General features: G+C 37.5%; 1 protein-coding gene across 1 annotated transcript in view; it reads right to left on the bottom strand.

Moving 5' to 3' along the window:
- The window catches only part of KIAA1468 (KIAA1468 ortholog), a 61957-nt gene that overhangs the window by 24406 nt on the left and 17756 nt on the right, over window positions 1-19795 (bottom strand). Inside the window, exons 9-13 of the mRNA XM_009070910.1 lie at window positions 17483-17558; window positions 17014-17109; window positions 8517-8629; window positions 3833-3923; window positions 133-204 (exon numbers count right to left, since the gene is read on the bottom strand). Coding sequence (XP_009069158.1) covers window positions 133-204; window positions 3833-3923; window positions 8517-8629; window positions 17014-17109; window positions 17483-17558 — 448 coding nt within the window. The remainder of the gene's footprint in view (window positions 1-132; window positions 205-3832; window positions 3924-8516; window positions 8630-17013; window positions 17110-17482; window positions 17559-19795) is intronic.

The following is a 19795-nucleotide window of genomic DNA, read 5'->3' as shown; positions in this document are numbered from 1 at the left end:
TCACGTGTGACATAAAGTAGAAGACAATGTGAGTGTCTATGCACAACATACACACCTGGGAATGTTTACATTATGCAACAGATTTTCATCTTTCTTTCACTAGCAAGGTATCTGGAGTCTACTCATACTTACTGGAAGGTAAGGTGCTAGAGCTCCACAGGATTCTGCTACCAGTAGCCGTCGCTCCGGGTATTTGTGGTTGATCTGTAGAGAGAAACAGATTGGCTATTTGCTTTGCAGCAACCAGTATTCAAAACGTGGTTAGAACGAGGTGCAACAGAGGGATGTGTCTATACCTCTACAATAAACATTAACTGTGCTTGTAGAAGCTGCACAAGGGTACTATGCAGTCTCAAATTCTTGCACTGAGGCATAAAGGCAAGGCAGATGCAGCCTTCTCTAGCAATCCTATAAAACAGAGCTTATATCAAGGGAAGAATCAGAGAGGCATGTACGTATAGGCAATAAGAAGACTGTGAAAAGTAGCAGTAACTCCTGAGCTGGCATGTCATAAAGTATTTTGTCTTATGCAGCCCTTCAGGAGCACTGTTCCTCTGAGAACTACACAACTGCCCTCTAGTGCTCTGAGCCAACCAGTGTAGGAGATGTCTAGGTCTTGCTGAGCAATCAGGGTCAAAAGAAGACACACATCCTAAGCCAAAAAGCATTTGCATTCTACTGAAGTTCTGTTCTCAGGTCCTGCAGAAACACATCACGCTTCTAAAATGTGTCTGAAAACAACTCATATTGCCAAGATCTTGATCCTATGCTACCTTCCCTTTCTGCTCAAAGGCTGCTTGAAAAGTCTGCCTTACAAATTTAATACTGACACTGTGAAACCAAGTTTGCATCCTGTTGGAGTCAGCTTCAATGGCCAGTGTAATGGCTGTACAATGAAACACTAGATATATTGAAACATATCTCATATACTTTGTGAATGCACGATTTTATGGTAAAATGGTGAGAGGGGAACGTGCATTGCTTGATCCTGTCAGAACAAAGATGATATGCAGCATGTGGTGTAACTCTTTCTCTCTTGCTATGCAGTGCACAGCTTTGGTGAGACAACCATCTTACCCAGGTAAAGATCAAAGTACACACTCCCTTCTTTGTCTTTACTGGGAAGACTTGTCTTCAGTAGTCTGAGGTGCCTAAAACCCATGCCAAAGTCTGTAGCAAGAAAGACCCTTGTGAGAGGATTAGCAGGCTAGGAAACATTCAAAGAAATTGAACATAGGCTAGTTTGGGGGACCCAATGAGGGTTGCACCTGTGAGTGCACAGGGAACTGGCTGAGGTCATTGCACCGAGGAAATGTTCGGCCAATGGGAGAGGCTCCTGAGGGCTAGAAGAAAGCAAATGTCACTGCTACATTCAGGAAGGGCAAGACAGAGGATCCAGTGAAACACAAGGGGCAGTTTGCTTCACATCAGTTCCTGTGAAGGTCTTGGAGCAATCAATATTGGAAAGCTTTTCCAGACATAAGAAGGATGAGAAGGTAGCTGGAAATAGCAAGCATGTATTTATACTGAAAAACCCCACATGTGACCAGCCTGACAGCTTTCTGAGATTACTGCTCCAGAGAACAAGGTGAAAGCAGTGACTGTTGTTTACCTCAACTTCAGCAAGACTTTTGTTACTGTTTCCCATAACATCCCCATGCACACACTGATGAAGCCTAGGCTAGGCAAGGGCAGTAAGGCAGACAGAAAACTGGCTGAACTGAACACAGACTGAAAGAGTTGCAGCTGAGTCAGTCCCCAGTGCTGAACCCCAAGGGTTGATTCTGAAGCCAACAATGTAAAAGTATAACATCTTCATTAATGACCTGCATGACAAGAAAGAACACACCTCAATGGGTATGCAGATGACACAAAACTGAAAGGAAGGACTGATATACCCAGATGGGCGTACTGCCATTCAGAGGCACCTCAACAGGCTGGAGAAATAGGCAGCCAGGACCCTTAGGAAGTTCAAGAAAAGGAAGTGAAAAGTCCTGAACCTAAGCAGAAGTAATTCCCATACACCAAGACAACTGGCTGGAAAGCAGCTTAGCAGAGAAGAACCTGGAGGGCCTGACAGATACCAAGCAGTGCTAGCAATCCACTCCTTGCAGTAATGAAGACCAATGATAGCCAGTGCAGCACTAGGATAAGCATCACCAGAAGGTAAGGAAAGTGACTATCCATCTTAGCACTGGTGAGATCATGTCTGGAGCACTGTGCACAGTTGTGAGTTTCCCAGCTACAGAGACAAAGACATATTAGAGCAAGCCCAGCAGAGATACATGGATACGATTAAGAGATAGAAGTATCTGATATACAGGGAGCGGCTGAGAGAGCTGGGACTATTTGGTCTTGAGAAGAGAGAGCTCAGGAGGGACTAGCCTAATAACTCTGAGCTTCACAAGGTGTGGATGAAAACATATTTTCTGAGCAGCAAGTTCCTTTGCATCTGTAAATAGATTTTGGCTGGAGACCAACAGCACGAATGCTTTCCATGATTTAAGTATCTACTGGGAAAAGGTAGAAAATTATGTGTATACTCAAGTTCCTTCTACAAACAAGTTCTGGGACAATGAGGTTCAGCTGGCATTTTGCTGAAGAAAATAATGACCTGGTTGCAGTACTGCAAACTGAGTCTGGCAAACTGCATTAAATAAATGCATTATGACATATGACTTGGCAGCCTGATATGTTGTACTGTTACAGTTGGACTTGTTTCTCTTTTGCATCAGCAATTAGCAAGAGACAGATGACAAAGATGTGCTCTTCCTGAGGTGAGACAGGTTTTTTTCATCAGCACAGTTTAAATTTCACAAGGACTTAAGAAAACAACATGCTACCTATTTTGTTTTCAACTAGTATTGTCATGAGTCCTTCAATTAATCAACAGATACATTGGTCACACATACAAGCACAAATGCTGCATGTAATACTTACTTCTACTGTTGGAAAGCATTAAGGCTATTACAGCTTGGACTTCACTGTGGAGCACAGATTGCTGTGTTATGCAAGGAACACTAGAAAATTATCAGACCAGAAAGACTGTGCCATCACAAAAAGCATTACCACTCCATCACGGCTTAGTTATTAATTGTCTCTGAGGCAACGATGAACTCCCTTTTCTTCATTATGTTTGCAAAATGCCATACATTTTAACCTGAACTCATGTAGTTATGTCTCCATGTCTTAAATGAAACAGTAAGGGCATTTCAGTTTGGTTGTTCCATTATTTCTATTAATTTAAACATCTGTGGACTAGGTCACTGTGATTCTAAAAGTCACATACAAACTTCAGGCTGATCTCATATGTCTGCAAAATCATGCTCATCTACAGGGGACTTACTTATGACTACTTTCATCTTTGATTTTCTGCTCAACAATTTAAACTAGTTGAAGTGTGGACACTACTCCAGGGACCTTATATAATATAAAAAGAATCAGCAATGCAATATTTGAATGAAAATGGATTTCCATCAGTCTGGAAATTACAGTATAAATTATAAAGGTACCTACCTAGCCAAAGTTTAGGCAACACTGATGATGAACATGTGCATATCTACATTTCAATATAACAAGCTTATTCAGGTATATGCAAGTAACTAGAATCTCCAGATAGTCTCCAACAAGTTCCCTGCTTCTGAGTTCTTTTTAATGCTATAGGGAAGTATACATAATGAGGACAAACAACATCCAAGTAACTTTCTGAAAAATACTTTGATCTGCCATTCACTGAGAAACAAAACAACCTCATCCTCCTCGAACAAATAAAACTCAACATTTATGAATTTTTAACTGATATTCCAGTATAAAGCATGAAATCATTAGTTACCTGCTCCCAACACTGTGGTAAAAGTTCAGCTTCTACACGTGTTGGTCCAACATGTCGAGCAAATGCCACACACCCAGTCAGTATCATCTGCCTGAAAACATAAATTGAAAGCTTTAATCTGTTTATAAAGTTCTATTATATATAAAAAATACATTCTTTATGTTAGAAAAAGCAGGTGTTGACAGGCAACAGATAGTTGTCTGCACTTAAGATTTCACACCATACACACTGACTTAAAGGCTAAATCTTAAATCAAAAGCCACTATTGTCCCTGCTCATTGCAGGACCTTCAAATGTCCCTTCCCACCCAAGCTATTCTATGATTCTACCTTGTTTTGTATTTAATATGCTTTTTCCAGAATCTTGCAGATCCCAAACTCCATAAACCAGAGCTTGAGAATCTGATTTGGGCATTTCTGATTGGCTACAGAGATTGAGAATATCTGACTAAATCTACCATATAATTCTGCTTACTGGGTACAATCATGCATCATGCAGGAAAAGGATCTAAATTACTTAATGCTGTCGTATTATCAGTATTTTACTCAAGTACACATACTGGTTTGATTTAAAAGCATTTGTGATATTTAATGAACTCAAAGTTATTTGCTCAAAGCAAATAACTTCATTATTTTATTACATGGTTTTGCAGCATTCTAATATGCAAGCTACTATCATTTCTCCCAAAATACTGGGCTTCACTCTTAGGAAATGTCTTCTAAAGGTCATTACAAAACAGAAGCAGTTAATCAATCAGCAGTATCTATGATCACCTGTTATATGTATCCATATTCTTACATTTTTTTTCTTTCCTCAAAGCTCACAGGAAATCACCATTGTTCCATCACTTTCACAGGCACAGAGATATTTAAAATTACAGTAAAATTGTACCTGTCATTTGTGATATTTTAACTTTTATTTAATGAGGATTTATCTTGCTAAGATTATTTTTATTTCTGTCGTAGTTTAAGTAACCAGGACAACTTCTACTTCTGTTAATAGGGCTGGAATAATACTAACTTTGCATGCAATTCACAAGTTTTATTTACTTCTTGTGCCTACACGAACTCTCAAATAACCAGTTTCAAGTGAAAATGCATGGACATGAGACATATCACCTCCACAGTAAGATTAGGACACTACTGAGAATTTACTCATCATTACTTTGTGGCCAGAACTAATTTGTTACCATTTTAGTGCCATGTCTAAACTCCTAAATATTTACTGCAGCTAATTAGTATCCCCTTAAGGTTGAAAGGCAGAGGTTCTGCTGGTTATTTCTTAACCAGTTATAGAATATATTCCATCAAAAAAAGACTTACTTACAGAATCTTTTTATGAGAAACAGTCTATCAAAAGGATGATTTTTTTTAATCCCAGCATTCTTTCCAGCAACAACAAGAGCAAGCTCTTTGGTTTTGTGTTGTGTGCGTGTTAGGGCTTTTTACCTCTCTACCAGAGCTAGACCTTTGATCAAGGTAAAAATGTTGGGTGAAAACAAAAAAATGGTTATCTAAGACTCAAAAAATCAACAAATGATATGTGACAGCAATATGGAGACAAAAGCCTGAGGTAATTCTAAGTTCTACAGCAAACAATCCAGGCATTTGAATGACTGTCTTTAGTTCTATACATTACACCTCATCACAGAACTGGGCAACAGAATACACATTTTAAAGATATTAAAAAGGAAAATAGCAGAATATAATAATCACTTGAAAATTGCATTAGAAATGGAATAAAACCAAATATAATTTTTTTCATCAAACATTCTCAAAAAAGTTCCATGAAATCTCAAAATTAACTCAGGTTTCCTTTTGTCCTGTCTATAGAGATGAGAGCTTTCAGGTATTTCAAAAATATTAAAAAATAATGGTTTACATGTTTTGTTGCAACCATCTTGAAAGTATATGACAACAGTCAGCACTTCAGGGAAAGGAAGGTTGTAAGGATCTCAGCAACAGGTGATTAAAACAAAACTGTTTATACTAAGCTGTCACAAAAATTGCAGCCCAGACTGGATATGAGGAAAACTTCTGTCTGCTTATTGTCATAATGATCTCTTCTGCTAACAAGGCGCTGCGAATGCTTTCCTCAGAGCTCTCTCCAGGTTACGTGCTTCTGACCACTTACACAGGAGCATAAAGCAAATCAGTGTGATTCAGCAGCACTAGTTTGCTTCATGAGCACAGAAAACAATGAGAAATCAGGAATCAAACTAGAGGAACAAGGCAGAAGTTACAGTTTAACAGACATCATTTAACACTTCTAAACTCTTTCTAAAGGTTTTAAAAAGTGACTGCATGCACTGGTCAGCAGTTCAATCTTGTATTACACAGTTCAAAACTCTTTTGTCTCTCCTATAGGTTGTATTAAGAAATTACTGGAGTTTTCCTTAATATGCCAGCAAAATTATGTGTGTTCTCTAAGAGGTGGTATCATATGACCAACCAAAAGATACAGTAGATAGGCTAAGCTTCATGTATTTTAGCTTCTTTGCATTAAGAGTGCTGCTTCTGGATGCATTTCTTGAAAAGTACTTCAACAGTTCACATTTTGAACTGCATTTTAACTTTGTCCTAAAAGACCCAAACACTAATCTGACTTCATAATGGCTCCTTAGGCTTCAAAACTAACATATTGATACAAAAAGAAGTTTAGGGAACACTAACGCATATTTGTTCCTTTGCAGAACAGACTCTGATAGTCATTTTGAAAAGCTGAGTGGTACATGAATGAGCAAAGTCTGGAGGATAAAAGTGACCTTGTTAAACATGTTAGTATACAAGACTACAGCAACATGCTGTGCACCAAGAAGCCTCTCACACATGGGCAACTATCACAATACAGGCTTTCGGCATAACTGTTAACATACTTTAGATGTTTGACCTGGTAAACTAATACACTTCTTTTAACAGGTTCACTCGTAGAAATGCAACGTCACATTTCAGTCCCTTGGCACTGGGCAAATTAAAAAAGCCAGCTGAGGAGCCAGCACATTCATGTATAATGTAGACCTGTACAGCAGCAGAAGGTAAACAAATAACATGAGATAATTAACACTATTTTTCTGGGGAATACCTGAATGTATTTGCTTACTTAATATTGCACAAGACTGTTAAAAAAGTATCTAAACTTCCTTAGATAAAACCCAAACATGCATAATTTTGAAATTTTGAGTATTTCTGCAGTTCTGAATAAGTATTTTCTGTCTAATTTATATTCAGAGTCTCTTGGATTTGATGGAATTTTACCTATTCTTCTGCCAGATGTTATGGCACCTTTAAAACAGCCTCTGATTTTTACATGTGTAAATGTATATTATATTAATGCATGGTTTTGGTCCTGGAGTTTATGGCAGAATATTCTTTCCAAATTTCTGATGAAAACAAGTTACTTTTAGATATAAGTCTCTAATTCACAACAAACAATGACCAACTTCAAGGAAAAAAGCTTGGACTTCCTTCTTAGCTGCTGGAAAAAACACACCTGATGCACTTAAACAGATATATGAAAAATCCACTTGATAGGCCAATCCTGTAACAAGTTAACCACAAGATGCAACTTCCTTCCCCCTTCATCCACGAATTAATTCGACCTTCTCAAACCACAAATTAATTTTAGCTTCTCAATCCACATTCAAAACATTTCAGACAGCCATTTCAGAAGCAAATTTCTAATGAATCTGTGGTTGAACCATGACCATCTTTTTGTAATTTCAAGCTGCATGGTACCACTATGCTACAAGTTGCTTTTATTTCAGCAATTCTTTGTCTCCAAAGCCATGGCTTTCAGTTATACCTAATCTCTAAATTTTACCATGGAAACAGTTTAGAAAGACACCAGAACACTTCAGTTCCGAAGAATCTTCAAAAGAAATGATTTCCACTTATTTCATAAGGCCTGTTTTGACTGAAGACAGACTAGAGCAACAACAGATACAGATGCTTTACAAAACATCTCTAATGAAAATAATGGAAGAGCAACAGATCAAACATAAAAAATCTTTCCTGGGTTAAGAGAAGGAAACATACCAGCCAGGTACTGTCTTTCAACCTTAAGGATACTCTCATCAAGACTGGTTCAATGTCAGAGTTCCTGAGTACTAAGGAAGCATTAAATTTATAGAAAAGGTATACTTTGTTTCAGGGTCTTAACCAAAATAAAACAAAGTTCTTAACACTTGTCAAACCTATGTTACTGCTACAGTGTTCTGAATTTTTTCATTGCTACCATAGTAATGAACCATAATTAGAAAGAGCACTATTTTCTCATGCTATTTTCCCCAACCAGACATGAACATTATCTTACAAACATATAGATGACTAAGACACACTATGGCAGAGGTTTAAAAAATAGCTGTTTTGATTTCTGTATCAACCACCGCTAAGAACTATGATCTTAAAGCACATTTTAACACAGAGAGTTTCAGTTCATCTTTAAACAAAAAAAGGAACTGAAATGTTACACTGCAGGTTTTAAACATTTCAGTAACTAGAAATGCAGGTCATGGAAATGGAAAGTCCTGTTGTTTGCATGAATTGGTTAACACTATACGAGCAAAATAACAGCTTACATGAAACGTGCTTAAAATCACCCAGGAATATCCAATTTCTATTAGTTCTGCTCCTGTGACAGAGAAAAAAGTTCCTTCTTGTCCCGTAACACACAAACGCAAACACACCTTTGCTCATCATCTGGTCGTTTGATCAAATTGAACAGTATGTGCAGAAGCTGATCTCTCTCTTTGGGTTCAGGATGGAGGCAGGCTGTACACAGTATGAGTGGGATCAATTCCTAAAAGGTTATGGGTAGGGGAAAACCAAACAAAGTAAAAACACTTTGGACATATAATCATAAATGGCCAAAGAAACTAAGAAGATAAATCTAGACACATAACATCAAAAGAGAAAACATGTATTAGAGTCTTGATCTCTTATTACGTGACCTGAGAAAAGTGAACGTCTACAAAAGTTAGAATTATTTTCCTGCTTGGAAAAGTCAGGGGAGAACCAGCACATAAAATGAAAAGCTCTGCAAAGACTACAATTAACATATGCAGGTCACCTGTAACCAGAATTAGAGGACAATCATGGTTTATATTTTCTTCACTACCTACTGAATCGAAGCAAGCTCCACAGACATCTGTGGAACAAAGCTCCTATGGAAAAACGCCATGGAGTTAAAGATTAAAATTTCCAATTAAGCATGCACACAGTTTTGTGCACAAGTTTGAATGAGCACTGAGAAACGTTCACTGGTAAAGGTGACTGCAGACAGATATCCTCTATTTTGTGTTGACTGAGAACTACCCAATTTTTTCAAAGGTTTGTTGATGGTCTGGGCTTTTTTTTCCATAAAGAGGCAATGTTTGAAGCTGAATTTTCTTTTTAGAGCAAATAAAATCCATTATGGAACAAACCATGAAGAAAATACTATGTAAAACATTAACAGAGAAAATATAAGGCTGTTCACAATACTGAAGACCACCTCCTTTCTAAATATGCTTTCAAAGGTTCAAAGGCTTTCAAAAGTTCATGGTATTCATTCCCAGAAGAAACAAATGTTCCTTAAACACTATCTGGAAGTCCCTTTCCTTGACCGTGCTGGTGTGAGCCTTCACTCCAACTGAATTTGGAGTCACACGATTTGTAGGTGATTTAACATCTTAGGTACAAAAACATCACCCTGGGAGGTGAGAGGAAGAGAACAAGACAAACCTAGGCGTCTGCAAAATAAACATCAAGTAATCTGGAGACTTCCTCACACACCTGCCGTGTACTCTGGAACCACTTTCAGCAGAGAGATCTTTTGTGAATTAATAAGCTGCAACAAACAAGCAAGTGACAATGGGAAACACATCTAAGGCGACTAGGAAACATAACAGAAAACCTGGAAAATCTATAGTTATTTGTAATAACTTTGCAGGGAGGTGCCAGTTTCTTCTTGCAGACATTGAAAGGGACCTACTCATGATGTTCTTGAGAGTAAGCCTATTAAACAAGGTGGATATGTGGAAACACCACTAACACCCTCACTTCTCAAGGAGTGCTATGTTTACGTTGAACATAGAACACCACCACTATTTAGAGCAGTGCCTAAGCTAGTTAACTCCTGACAAGCCTTTTTGCATTTTACAAGAATTCCACTTGGTGTGTTATTTTACACCCCTGAAGATGACTAAGACACAACCTAAGATGTATTTTAACAGTCTGTGATCCTGGAAGGTATTTTGGCAGCATTTAATTCAGTTTTTGCCCACTTACAGTTCTGAGAAGTCAAGGGGCTGAACCTATTTAACTTTTTTGTACTCTTCACAAACACTGCTTTAACTAAAGAACATTTGAAAGAATAATGCAAAAATAACACACATGCCACTCTAAATACCACTACTTACATATCAAGCCTTTTAAATAGGAAATCAGATTGCAATTTGCAGATACAGAACAAAATTACTAACTTCACCATAAAGAATAAAGCTCACTAAAAAACCCTTTAAAACAACGAATATTCTGTTACTTTAGTGAGATCTAACTTGCTGAAATCTACCCTAAGTTCACATTATCCAACAGCTCTTGCAAGTATTCTGAAGCACTCCTATGAAAAACCTCTTAAAAAAGAATATATTCCATGAAACAGGACATGAATGGAGCTTTTGTTTCATCCGTTGAAACCATCACATTGATGTCACTTTCTTAGCATGTCTGAGTACCTACTCATAAATTTCAACTGCTCACTCAGAACTACTGCTAGATTCAGAACTACTCCTACATTTCAAAACAATGCCAAGAGCTGCTTTTTCTAAGCTTCTTATTGAATTTAAGGAAGCTAAAGTTGTCTTTTACCAGCTGCACATGCATGAGATGAAAACACCTCAGAATGTTCACCTAGAAACTACCACCTTGTGTCTGAGAGGCTAATGAGTAACCTAACACCATTGACATGGGGCAGATACAAGGCTAGTTCTTTACCTTGCAGAAAGCTGGTTATTACAGCTGACGGAATTAGCTGTATTTTCTTGTCCATTGGTCACAGTCTTTCATGCATACTATGGGAGGAGAGAGTGTTCTCTGCATCGCTGCATCAGTGCTTCTACAGTTCCTTCTATTAAGGGGAGTGGAGAAACAGTGAGAAGTCTTGAACAGTGTTTTCTGTACTCCCTACAGACCTGGTGGACAGGAAGGTAAAACTGGAGGCAAAGGGGACTTTCTGTGGGACAAGTCCACCAAAACTGTTCTCATGGATGGACAAAACAGGCCAAGTGAAGTCTCCAAAAGACTTTAAAGAGGCAGATTGTTCTCGGGATATTCAGGATGATTAAGAACAAAAACCAACCTACAAGTAGGCTCATTCCTTCCTGTTGCTAAGGATGATGCCTTAGATGTAGATTTAACAAATCTCAGATTTTTCATCTCAAAAACAGAAGAGAAATGCTATAGAAAGCAGCATTTTTCTAATAAGACACAGTAATGTTAGCATTTGGCTGTTTAAATTTGAGAGGAAAGTTCACAACATTGTTATGGAGACTCTGTAATTACTGATAATCAAGGAGAGGACTTCCAGTGCTATTTGAAACACTCTGCCCTCCTTGGGAAGGAATACCACTTGTGCTGGCAGTCATAAAGCAAGAACATAAGTTTCAGAAAAACCCAACAACTCTATCACTATTTAATTTTGGACCTTCCTAAATGTGCTGTTCATCCCCAAGTCCATATTTTCCCTTTTGCCTCTGACTTACGAAAACTCATGTTGGTAGTTCATGTTTGTGCTAGTCACAGGAGGAGTGACTAGGGACTTCAGTGACTATATCAGGAGGATTGAGTGACTTTCAGAACTGCCATACTGTTTTCCCATTACATTCCAAGCAGACTGGCATTATAACATTGCCAACACTTGCACCTTGATGAAATAAAACATCAAGTGTCAGAGGTCTCACCTCTACTACTCAAAAGACAAGTTCTTACCTGAGGCAGTTTATATCTGTGAGCTACCCAGACGTAGAATAGAGAGAAAAAAGGTGTTTTTACTGTGAGATAAACTTCAAACAGGTGAATGATGAACAATGCTATGAAGCTGACCTAACCCATGGCACAGGAGAACTGAAACAGCCCATCTTCTCTCTGTTCTACTTCTGTGTAACTGTCCAGGTAGGTCTCTCCAAAGAAAAATTTGTTATTTTTCTCACCATAGTATCTCTGGACAACTTCTTCCTAACTTATAACAACATATTTTATTATATCTGAAAAGGATTGACTGTTTGAGTCAATCAAAGCTCTCAATAAAGACAACATTTCCAAGGGCCTATGGAGCAGCTCTTCATCAAGGATTGACTGTTTGAGTCAATCAAAGTTCTCAATAAAGACAACATTTCCATGGGCCTATGGAGCAGCTCTTCATTACCGACAAAAGCAGCAGCTTTCTAATAGTAATTAGTATTGCCTCAATTACATGCAAGACACTTTCTCCTACATATTAAAAATATTAAAGTTTCACTTTTTAAAAAGTGCGTTGTATAGTGAGCATTTGTCTCTTTTGCTGATAATTTTCTTACAAGTTAGCGAGCAATTTTCTGTGTTGCTTCCATCTTGATAACCATTCTTTGCTAAACGTTCTGACAAGTCTTCTACGTCTTAGTTTCTCTCACTAATTATTGTCTTCTTGTTGGGAGTGTTCATAAGCAAAATCATTATCTCAGAGTAAATGTAATTAGTGTTAACATCAAGACTGGTTACTTCAACAGCTTAGAACAGTAATTTTTTTATTATTTCAAATATTTATGTAATAATATTGCAAACACATGACAACAACATATGAATGAGGATGACATTATGATTGATTTTGCTAATGTGTTCCTTTTAATCTTCTTTAATGGTCAGTACTTACATTGTAAACCAATGCTATGTTAAAATTATTCTGCAACAGCCTCTGACAACAAGTAAATAAAGTAAAATAATCTTATTGACTGCGACTAAAACAGCTGCAGGTACTAACAAACTACTGATATGACTCTTGTGCAAGAATGTATTTGCAGTTCAGAATTCATCCTTTTCGTTTTAAAACAAAAAAATTTAATCATAGGATTAACATATGACTCAGAACTTTGTGCTACTAGTCTTATTAATATTAAAATCGTAACTCTAATTACCTTTCATGGGATGAGACTATTATTCCAGGATCCAAATTACGCCTCTCACAAATCCCAAAGGGATGCTTTTACATAAGAATCAATGCAGGTATGGGTCTATGCACTTCATGGTCTATATCTACTGTTTATTTGAAAACCTGTATATAAAAGTTGGTCATACAACTAGTAACAACTGGCAAATCAATTCATAAACATCAAATTCAACTCCTTGCATCCATGAATTACATCAGGTTTAAAGCCACAGTGTTGAAAGACATCAGCTTTCAGACTAGAGATGAAAATGATAGTCTATGAGATTGAGCGACTTGATCCTAAGAATTCTACGCTAGCTCCTCATATCCAAGAGGAGGGAACTAAAGGACAGCAATTATAAAATGGTTATGCCTCCTGTTTGTGGGGCACCTTCACCCCCAGAACAAAGAGCTCTGCAAACCAACACCAACACCCCATGTAAACCAGAAAAGGACTAGCAAACAGGCTGTGGTCAACAATCTCCCTGTTTTTCAGAAACACAATTTAAGTTTTAGAGAGTAATAAAGTACTTTATTGTTCATTGAAATTTCTCTATGCTCCCCTACTCTGTGAAACAGAAACAGTCATTTAGACGATACTGATGGCTGACAATTTGCATACCCAGGAGGTCAGACTGATATACCTTTATCCACATCCAACCAGAATGACAGCTGCCTGACATGGTCACTAGAACAGACACTTTAGTATACTGCCAAGATCTGGCACAGCATTCTTTTACACTTTAACAAAAACAGTATTTATGGCTTTTAAAGCGTAATACTGAGATGAAAATCAGTAATAAGATATTCAGCTCTACTGTGTTTTAAGAGATAGCTACCTACAAAAAATGCCAGAGAATGACCGTTCTTGGTGATAGCTATGTGCTGTCACTGCACGTTAACGTAACTTTCAATCTACAGAGGACATGATCTAGAGGAGCTGAGAGTGTCTGAAAATTCAGCATTATCTTTGCTCCAACTTTGCAAGTAACTAAAAGCAAAAAACTCTACTCTTAACATTGAACTCTATATAAATAAGTTTCTCAGTATATATGTGGAATGGCCTATTCAGTAAACCGTTACTACCATGACTTTGCTAAGTTTGCATTAACACAAATGAAAGTTACAAAAACTAACACTGGAATAATGGGTGAGGTGATAGATTTAAATAATTAAAGTGTTTCATGATTAAGAACAAGATTAACAAGACATTTAGCCAAAAAGTTTACTCTGGCTCAAACTCCATAAAGGACGGCATACACCAGAGCATGGAAGCTGTACATGCAAACAAGGTTACTTTTGTTTCCTGACAAAAATGTATTGACTTTTATGCCTTATAAAGGGAGAGAAATGAGTATTGGCACTGATTAGTTGCTGCAAAAACCTAACAAGATTGCATTTTTCAAATGACAGTTTAGCCAAAGGAATCTTTGTATGGCACACCTTCTGACAAAGAGAAGGTATTTTGTTTTACTTCTGGGGTTTTTTTACTTTAAATGTGTTTTACTCCTAAATGGTAAAACAACCACTAAGAAAGGATATTCCAATGTAGTCAGTTGTCATGAACTCAAACTGCTCATTTGCAAGAAGTGTTATCACAGACTACATACCCAGCCAACAGGCTTTTTTCTGAGTAACAGGATTTTAGCATTTTATTACTGTTCATTCCAATTGATGTTTGGATTGCAACATCTCCTTTGTTTGTATGCACATCCACACACAAGTCTAAATATTGACATGCATGTTTTCAAAGAGTTAGGATTACCTAGACACTTGAGATAGAAACAAAATTAAATTTATATGTTGCTACATGGAATTTTAATGACTATGAATTGCTTTCGGGCAATTATCCTGTATTATGCATTATTGATTTTACTCAGTTGAACTGCTATTTTAGAAACAAGAAAAAAACATCTCCTCAGCCACTCTACTTAATATTGCGTCGTTCCTTCCTTCTTGTCTTCCATTGGAACCTAAACTACAAACACTGAAGAACAATTAAAACTGTACCAATACACAAAAATATGAAATCATTTCAGAAATGTGTCAACTGTAGTATTACTGGACCACTTAATACCAAGTCAGGAAGGCTGCTACTGACCTCAAGATGGTTAAAAGCATAGGAGAAATGGCTTCTGAATCTCTGCTGAAGGACAATAACTGCAGAGAGATTGCCCTCTCCACAAACCCAGTTTCTCCAAAATGAAGACGCATACTACATCACTTTCAGCATAAGACTTTACAACCAATTTCAACATGATGGATGCTTAAAGAACAAAGGTACTTCAGGGAGTCACCAAAAAATTATGTTTAACTTTAATACCTAGTAGATTGACAGTGTAAGATCTTAAATGCTACCGCTTTACCTTTTCAGAGCAGACTGGCAATCACTTTGCATTATAATCTGAACCTGTTAACGCATCTTTCTCAAATTAGTGATCTTCTGGTATATTTTTACACCACCTCTCTGTAACACTGTAAAACTCCCATTATAAGGCTGTTTTTGGCTGTTGCTGAACAGAGCCTAGTTCTTAAGTTTTCATAATATTACTAAAAACTAACCAATGGTCTACCTGATTTTTCCTTCAAATTCCATTACTACATGGAAAGAACACTGCAATAGTTATACCAACGGATGGCAGGCTACTAAAAAAAGTATTTGTATAGCAAATTTCAATTCTTGGAACATTAAGCATCCTGTGCAATCCAGTTACCCAATTCTCACTTGTGGCTTTTTCAATTAAACTGAAACAGATGATTCATTTCAGGCAAAAACACATGTCATCAAATGTAACTTCAACTGTAAAACAAGTAGGAAGTAGCCTAAAAGGTCAAAGAAATATTCAACGCATCACACAGATTATGCTACAAGCTGTGAAAAAAAGCCAAAATACCACATCCTGCCAAGCAGAAGGGAGGAAAGGAATAAAGAAGAAACCAGAAATTAAGCACTGATCCAGGAACAGAATTACTCTGAAATGTTATTAACGGAACCATTTCCAGAGCACCCAGTTACATCCCCAGCCCCTCAGAAAAAAGGGCCTTTTATGAACGTCCAAAACATGGTACACATCTGAGGTTCACCATGTCAGCTGCTGCTAATTACCTGCATGTTATAGAATTTTAGATTACAGGATCAGTACAAATTTCTTGCAGATTTTTCAAAGCCTTAAAACGAATTTATGCAAAACACACTACTAAGTCTACCATACTGTAGGTCCTCTCAACAAGGACTAAAACTTGCTCAACTAGCTATGCTACTTCAAACCCTTAATTTTTGTGTCAATTTTTGTTTGATATATTTTCTTTTTATTATATTTTTACACAATTGGTAATGTGCAATATTTTTAGCACAGCAAAACAAAACCAGCCACTTTTTTCCATCTTCAATCACAGTCTTCCTTTCCTATACTATACACTATGAGTGACTATGCAAACCACCATCTTCAGTTACATTCAAAATAACACATTTTCATAGTTTTTATTTAGCTTAAATTTAAAGAAAAACATATAAGCAGGATTGCTCATTGTCTTACGAAGGGGTATTTTTGATGAACCTTATCTCGGCTGATACATGGAGCTTCTAGAAATAGACGTTCAAATCATTTTTGTGTTGAAGTACACAGTGCTGCAAAAGAACCTGAACATTAATCCTTATCAAAACTGACAGCCCAAATAAACCAAATTTCATGTTTCAACTTATAGCCTCTGCTCTTGATAATGCATGTTAACATGATCTTCTCTAGCAAAAGTATTTGTGCTACCACAAACATGGACCTACAGTAACAGCCTTGCTGAATGCTAATGGGAGCCTTAAGCAAAGGAAGAAAGGTTAGGACACCATGCAGGTTTGCTGAACTCACCTGACAGAGGTGTAAAACCATTTTCTAGGAGCAGACATGCATGCACAAAAGTAAGAACATGATTGCAAGTAACAGACTTTGATGAAATCAGTCACAACATCATCAAAATGAACAAGATAACTCCCTGATAAAAATAAAATACAGAATTTCAGGGTTCCTCACCTCTCGCTTTGCAAGCAGCACGTTAGGAACAATATGAGGCAGGCAGCGTCCCAACATTAGCATGACACTTTTTTCACTGTCTGCAATCCGAGATACCTAGAAAACCAAGTTGCTTGTTTGTTTTTTTAAAAATGAAGCACAAGAACACAAAAATATCCTTTCAAAGGAATAATAAGGATTACAGCAGACTGATCATTTAGCAGAAAATATTTAATTTACTCCCACACATTAAGCTCTAAGTTTTTTATCTGTCAGTAACTTCAAAAGGATGAACCCACTTGTAGAGACTCAAAACTGCCCAATAATTGCACATCTATCACTAGTTTTCATATTCAAGCTATATATCTGAAAGTATCCTTATCTCTTATATTTCATGCACATATGTTCATGTCTTATTTCAAAGCAATTATTGCTGGTTTAACTATTGCTGCCATGCAATCTTTTAGTTTATATCAACTGGGAAATATACCTCTGATCCCAAACGGCTGTCTGCCGACATCCGACAGAAAGACAGTAGTGCTTGATGGAAAGCTGGTGACAATTTCCTGAAACATCATCAAAAAGGGAGGGGGGGAGGAAAGGCATAAATCAGAAAGGCGACAAAACAAGTCCTTTCACTCTGGTATAATCTGCTAGGATAAAGTGACACTCAGAAAGCACGTTTTAAGTGAAGCATCCTGCAGAAGTTTTTTTAAAATTTTCTTTGACTTCTAGGGTATTTAGTTTCTAGAAAGAGACAGCCTGAGTGTCCTAGTTAAGAAGTTACTTTTAGTTCTGAAAAATATAACATCTTTCAAACTGCTGCACAGACAAAAATAGGACTAAAGAAAGGGAAGCTTTAGCAATACAAGAGGAAGCATACAATTATGCAAACAGAGGGGTGTGGGCACAGGAATAACAAGAAACATTTTTACTCAATGCTCTGATTCTGCACATTGCGTGAAAGCATTTCAGCAATCAGTCACTTACGAGCTTCAGGATTAAACAGAGATTGTTCAACCACCACTGTGGGATTTAAAGGTTAGATTCAAATGCATAGCCAGAACCTCAAAATTAACCAGGAGTTGCTGTCTAAGCCCTAACACAATGTGTGTCTCCTGTGGAAGCACTGCCACACGGCCACACACAGCACCAGCCAATGCAGCCAAAGCCATGAAAAGCTTTTAGCATAAATATAAAACCCTGATGAGTTTCAAAATACAATTGTCCAGCAAGGATAATGTGGCAGGAACATTCTCAAAAAAAGGACTACTGTCCATTACATTAAACTGGCAAGCAGCAGCATCCTATTTTTCCCAGCAATGACAGCTTCCTCTGCCTTATCTGAGGCCTTAACTTAGATGCTCATCTAACACTGCTTCATCCACTATGCTTAAAGAGGAAAACCAACATTTGTCTTCCAAAACATAGGCTGAAAGCATCTCACCCCATAGCATCATCTGCTGTTTGAATTCTCTAATGACACTATACGAGTTTAAGGGAGGAGACAATTCTTCTAATGCGGAAACTGGTATCAGCTTTCAACTCTTCAAAATGCACCTGAGTGCACAGACATATACATGTATATTTATATATACCTAATAGAGTGAAAGATAACACTATAGTAAATACACCACCATTCACCCTTTTCGAACCAAAAAAGCACATTAAGAATCCAAGTTTCTACTTGAAACTGTCTAAACTAATACAGGAGGACACAGATTAATACATCAGCTTTCCTCTTCTCACTATTTAGAAAATACAATAAATAAGAATTCATGTTTATTACTTGAAATCATGTTTCTTCCTTGACAGCATATGTTTTAAAACTCATCTGAAATTTTAATGAAGGAAGCATGTTTTAATTCCAACCAGCTTGGTTTTCTGCAAGGTTCACTTTCAAAAAGTTACTAAACGGCTTCAGTGGTAGCCAGTTGTAAAGGACCTATGTTCAGCAATACGTTAGTCCTTACTCTTTAAAACTATTCTTGAATGACAGATTTACAGGCTCTACCCAAGGCTTTACAGTTTCTTTACACTGGGAGAGCAGAAGCAAGCACAGCAAAGCAGCAGCATAACATTAAGAAAGCAGCAATGCCTTTTGGCCAGCCCTTTGCCTAGGCTGTCCTTCACCCTGGCGTTACTTCCAGACAATGTCAGATCCATCTCCATTTGGAACTTTAATTAAAATCCTACAGAAAAGCAAACTTCTATTCCCATTTTGCAGAGACTGAAACCTAACTAGGTATGACAATATGCTGCTGAATTTCCCTCTGGGAGAATTCAGGTCTGGGCAGCGTGGATCCCATTATGACTGCTGGCTATTCCTAGAGTAAAATACACTTCCCCTTGATGAAGCCTAGTAAAATCCTTGATGGCTATGCTGGACAGAAATGATGAAAGTCCCAGGCCTCTTGCACACAAGTCAGTGCAAAGTCTTTTTAAGGGCCAACAAATGCCAGTACTGAAGATGTTCAGATACAAAAACATATGATGAGCACAAAAATAAAGCACTACTATCTCCTCCATATAACACTGGGACAGAAGAGTCAATTTACCACAAAAGTCAGGACTGCTATGTAGAGAAAACACCTTTTATTTGGTGCAAATTACCAAAAACCTTAATTTAGTTGAATTAATACACAGGGTGCAGTCTACTTCAAGGGCTGCTAGTGCTTTCTACTGCAATCTGTTAGATGAGGCTTTTTTCCAGTGTTGGCCATGTCCTCATTTGCCAGCATGCATGCACAGCTGCTCCAAGTGCAGTCACACAAAGCAGCCTCACTTGCTCTTCTATCCTCTC

Source organism: Acanthisitta chloris, unplaced genomic scaffold (genome assembly GCF_000695815.1).
Source record: "Acanthisitta chloris isolate BGI_N310 unplaced genomic scaffold, ASM69581v1 scaffold9673, whole genome shotgun sequence".
NCBI lineage: Eukaryota > Metazoa > Chordata > Aves > Passeriformes > Acanthisittidae > Acanthisitta > Acanthisitta chloris.
This window is presented reverse-complemented; position numbering and strand designations above follow the sequence as displayed.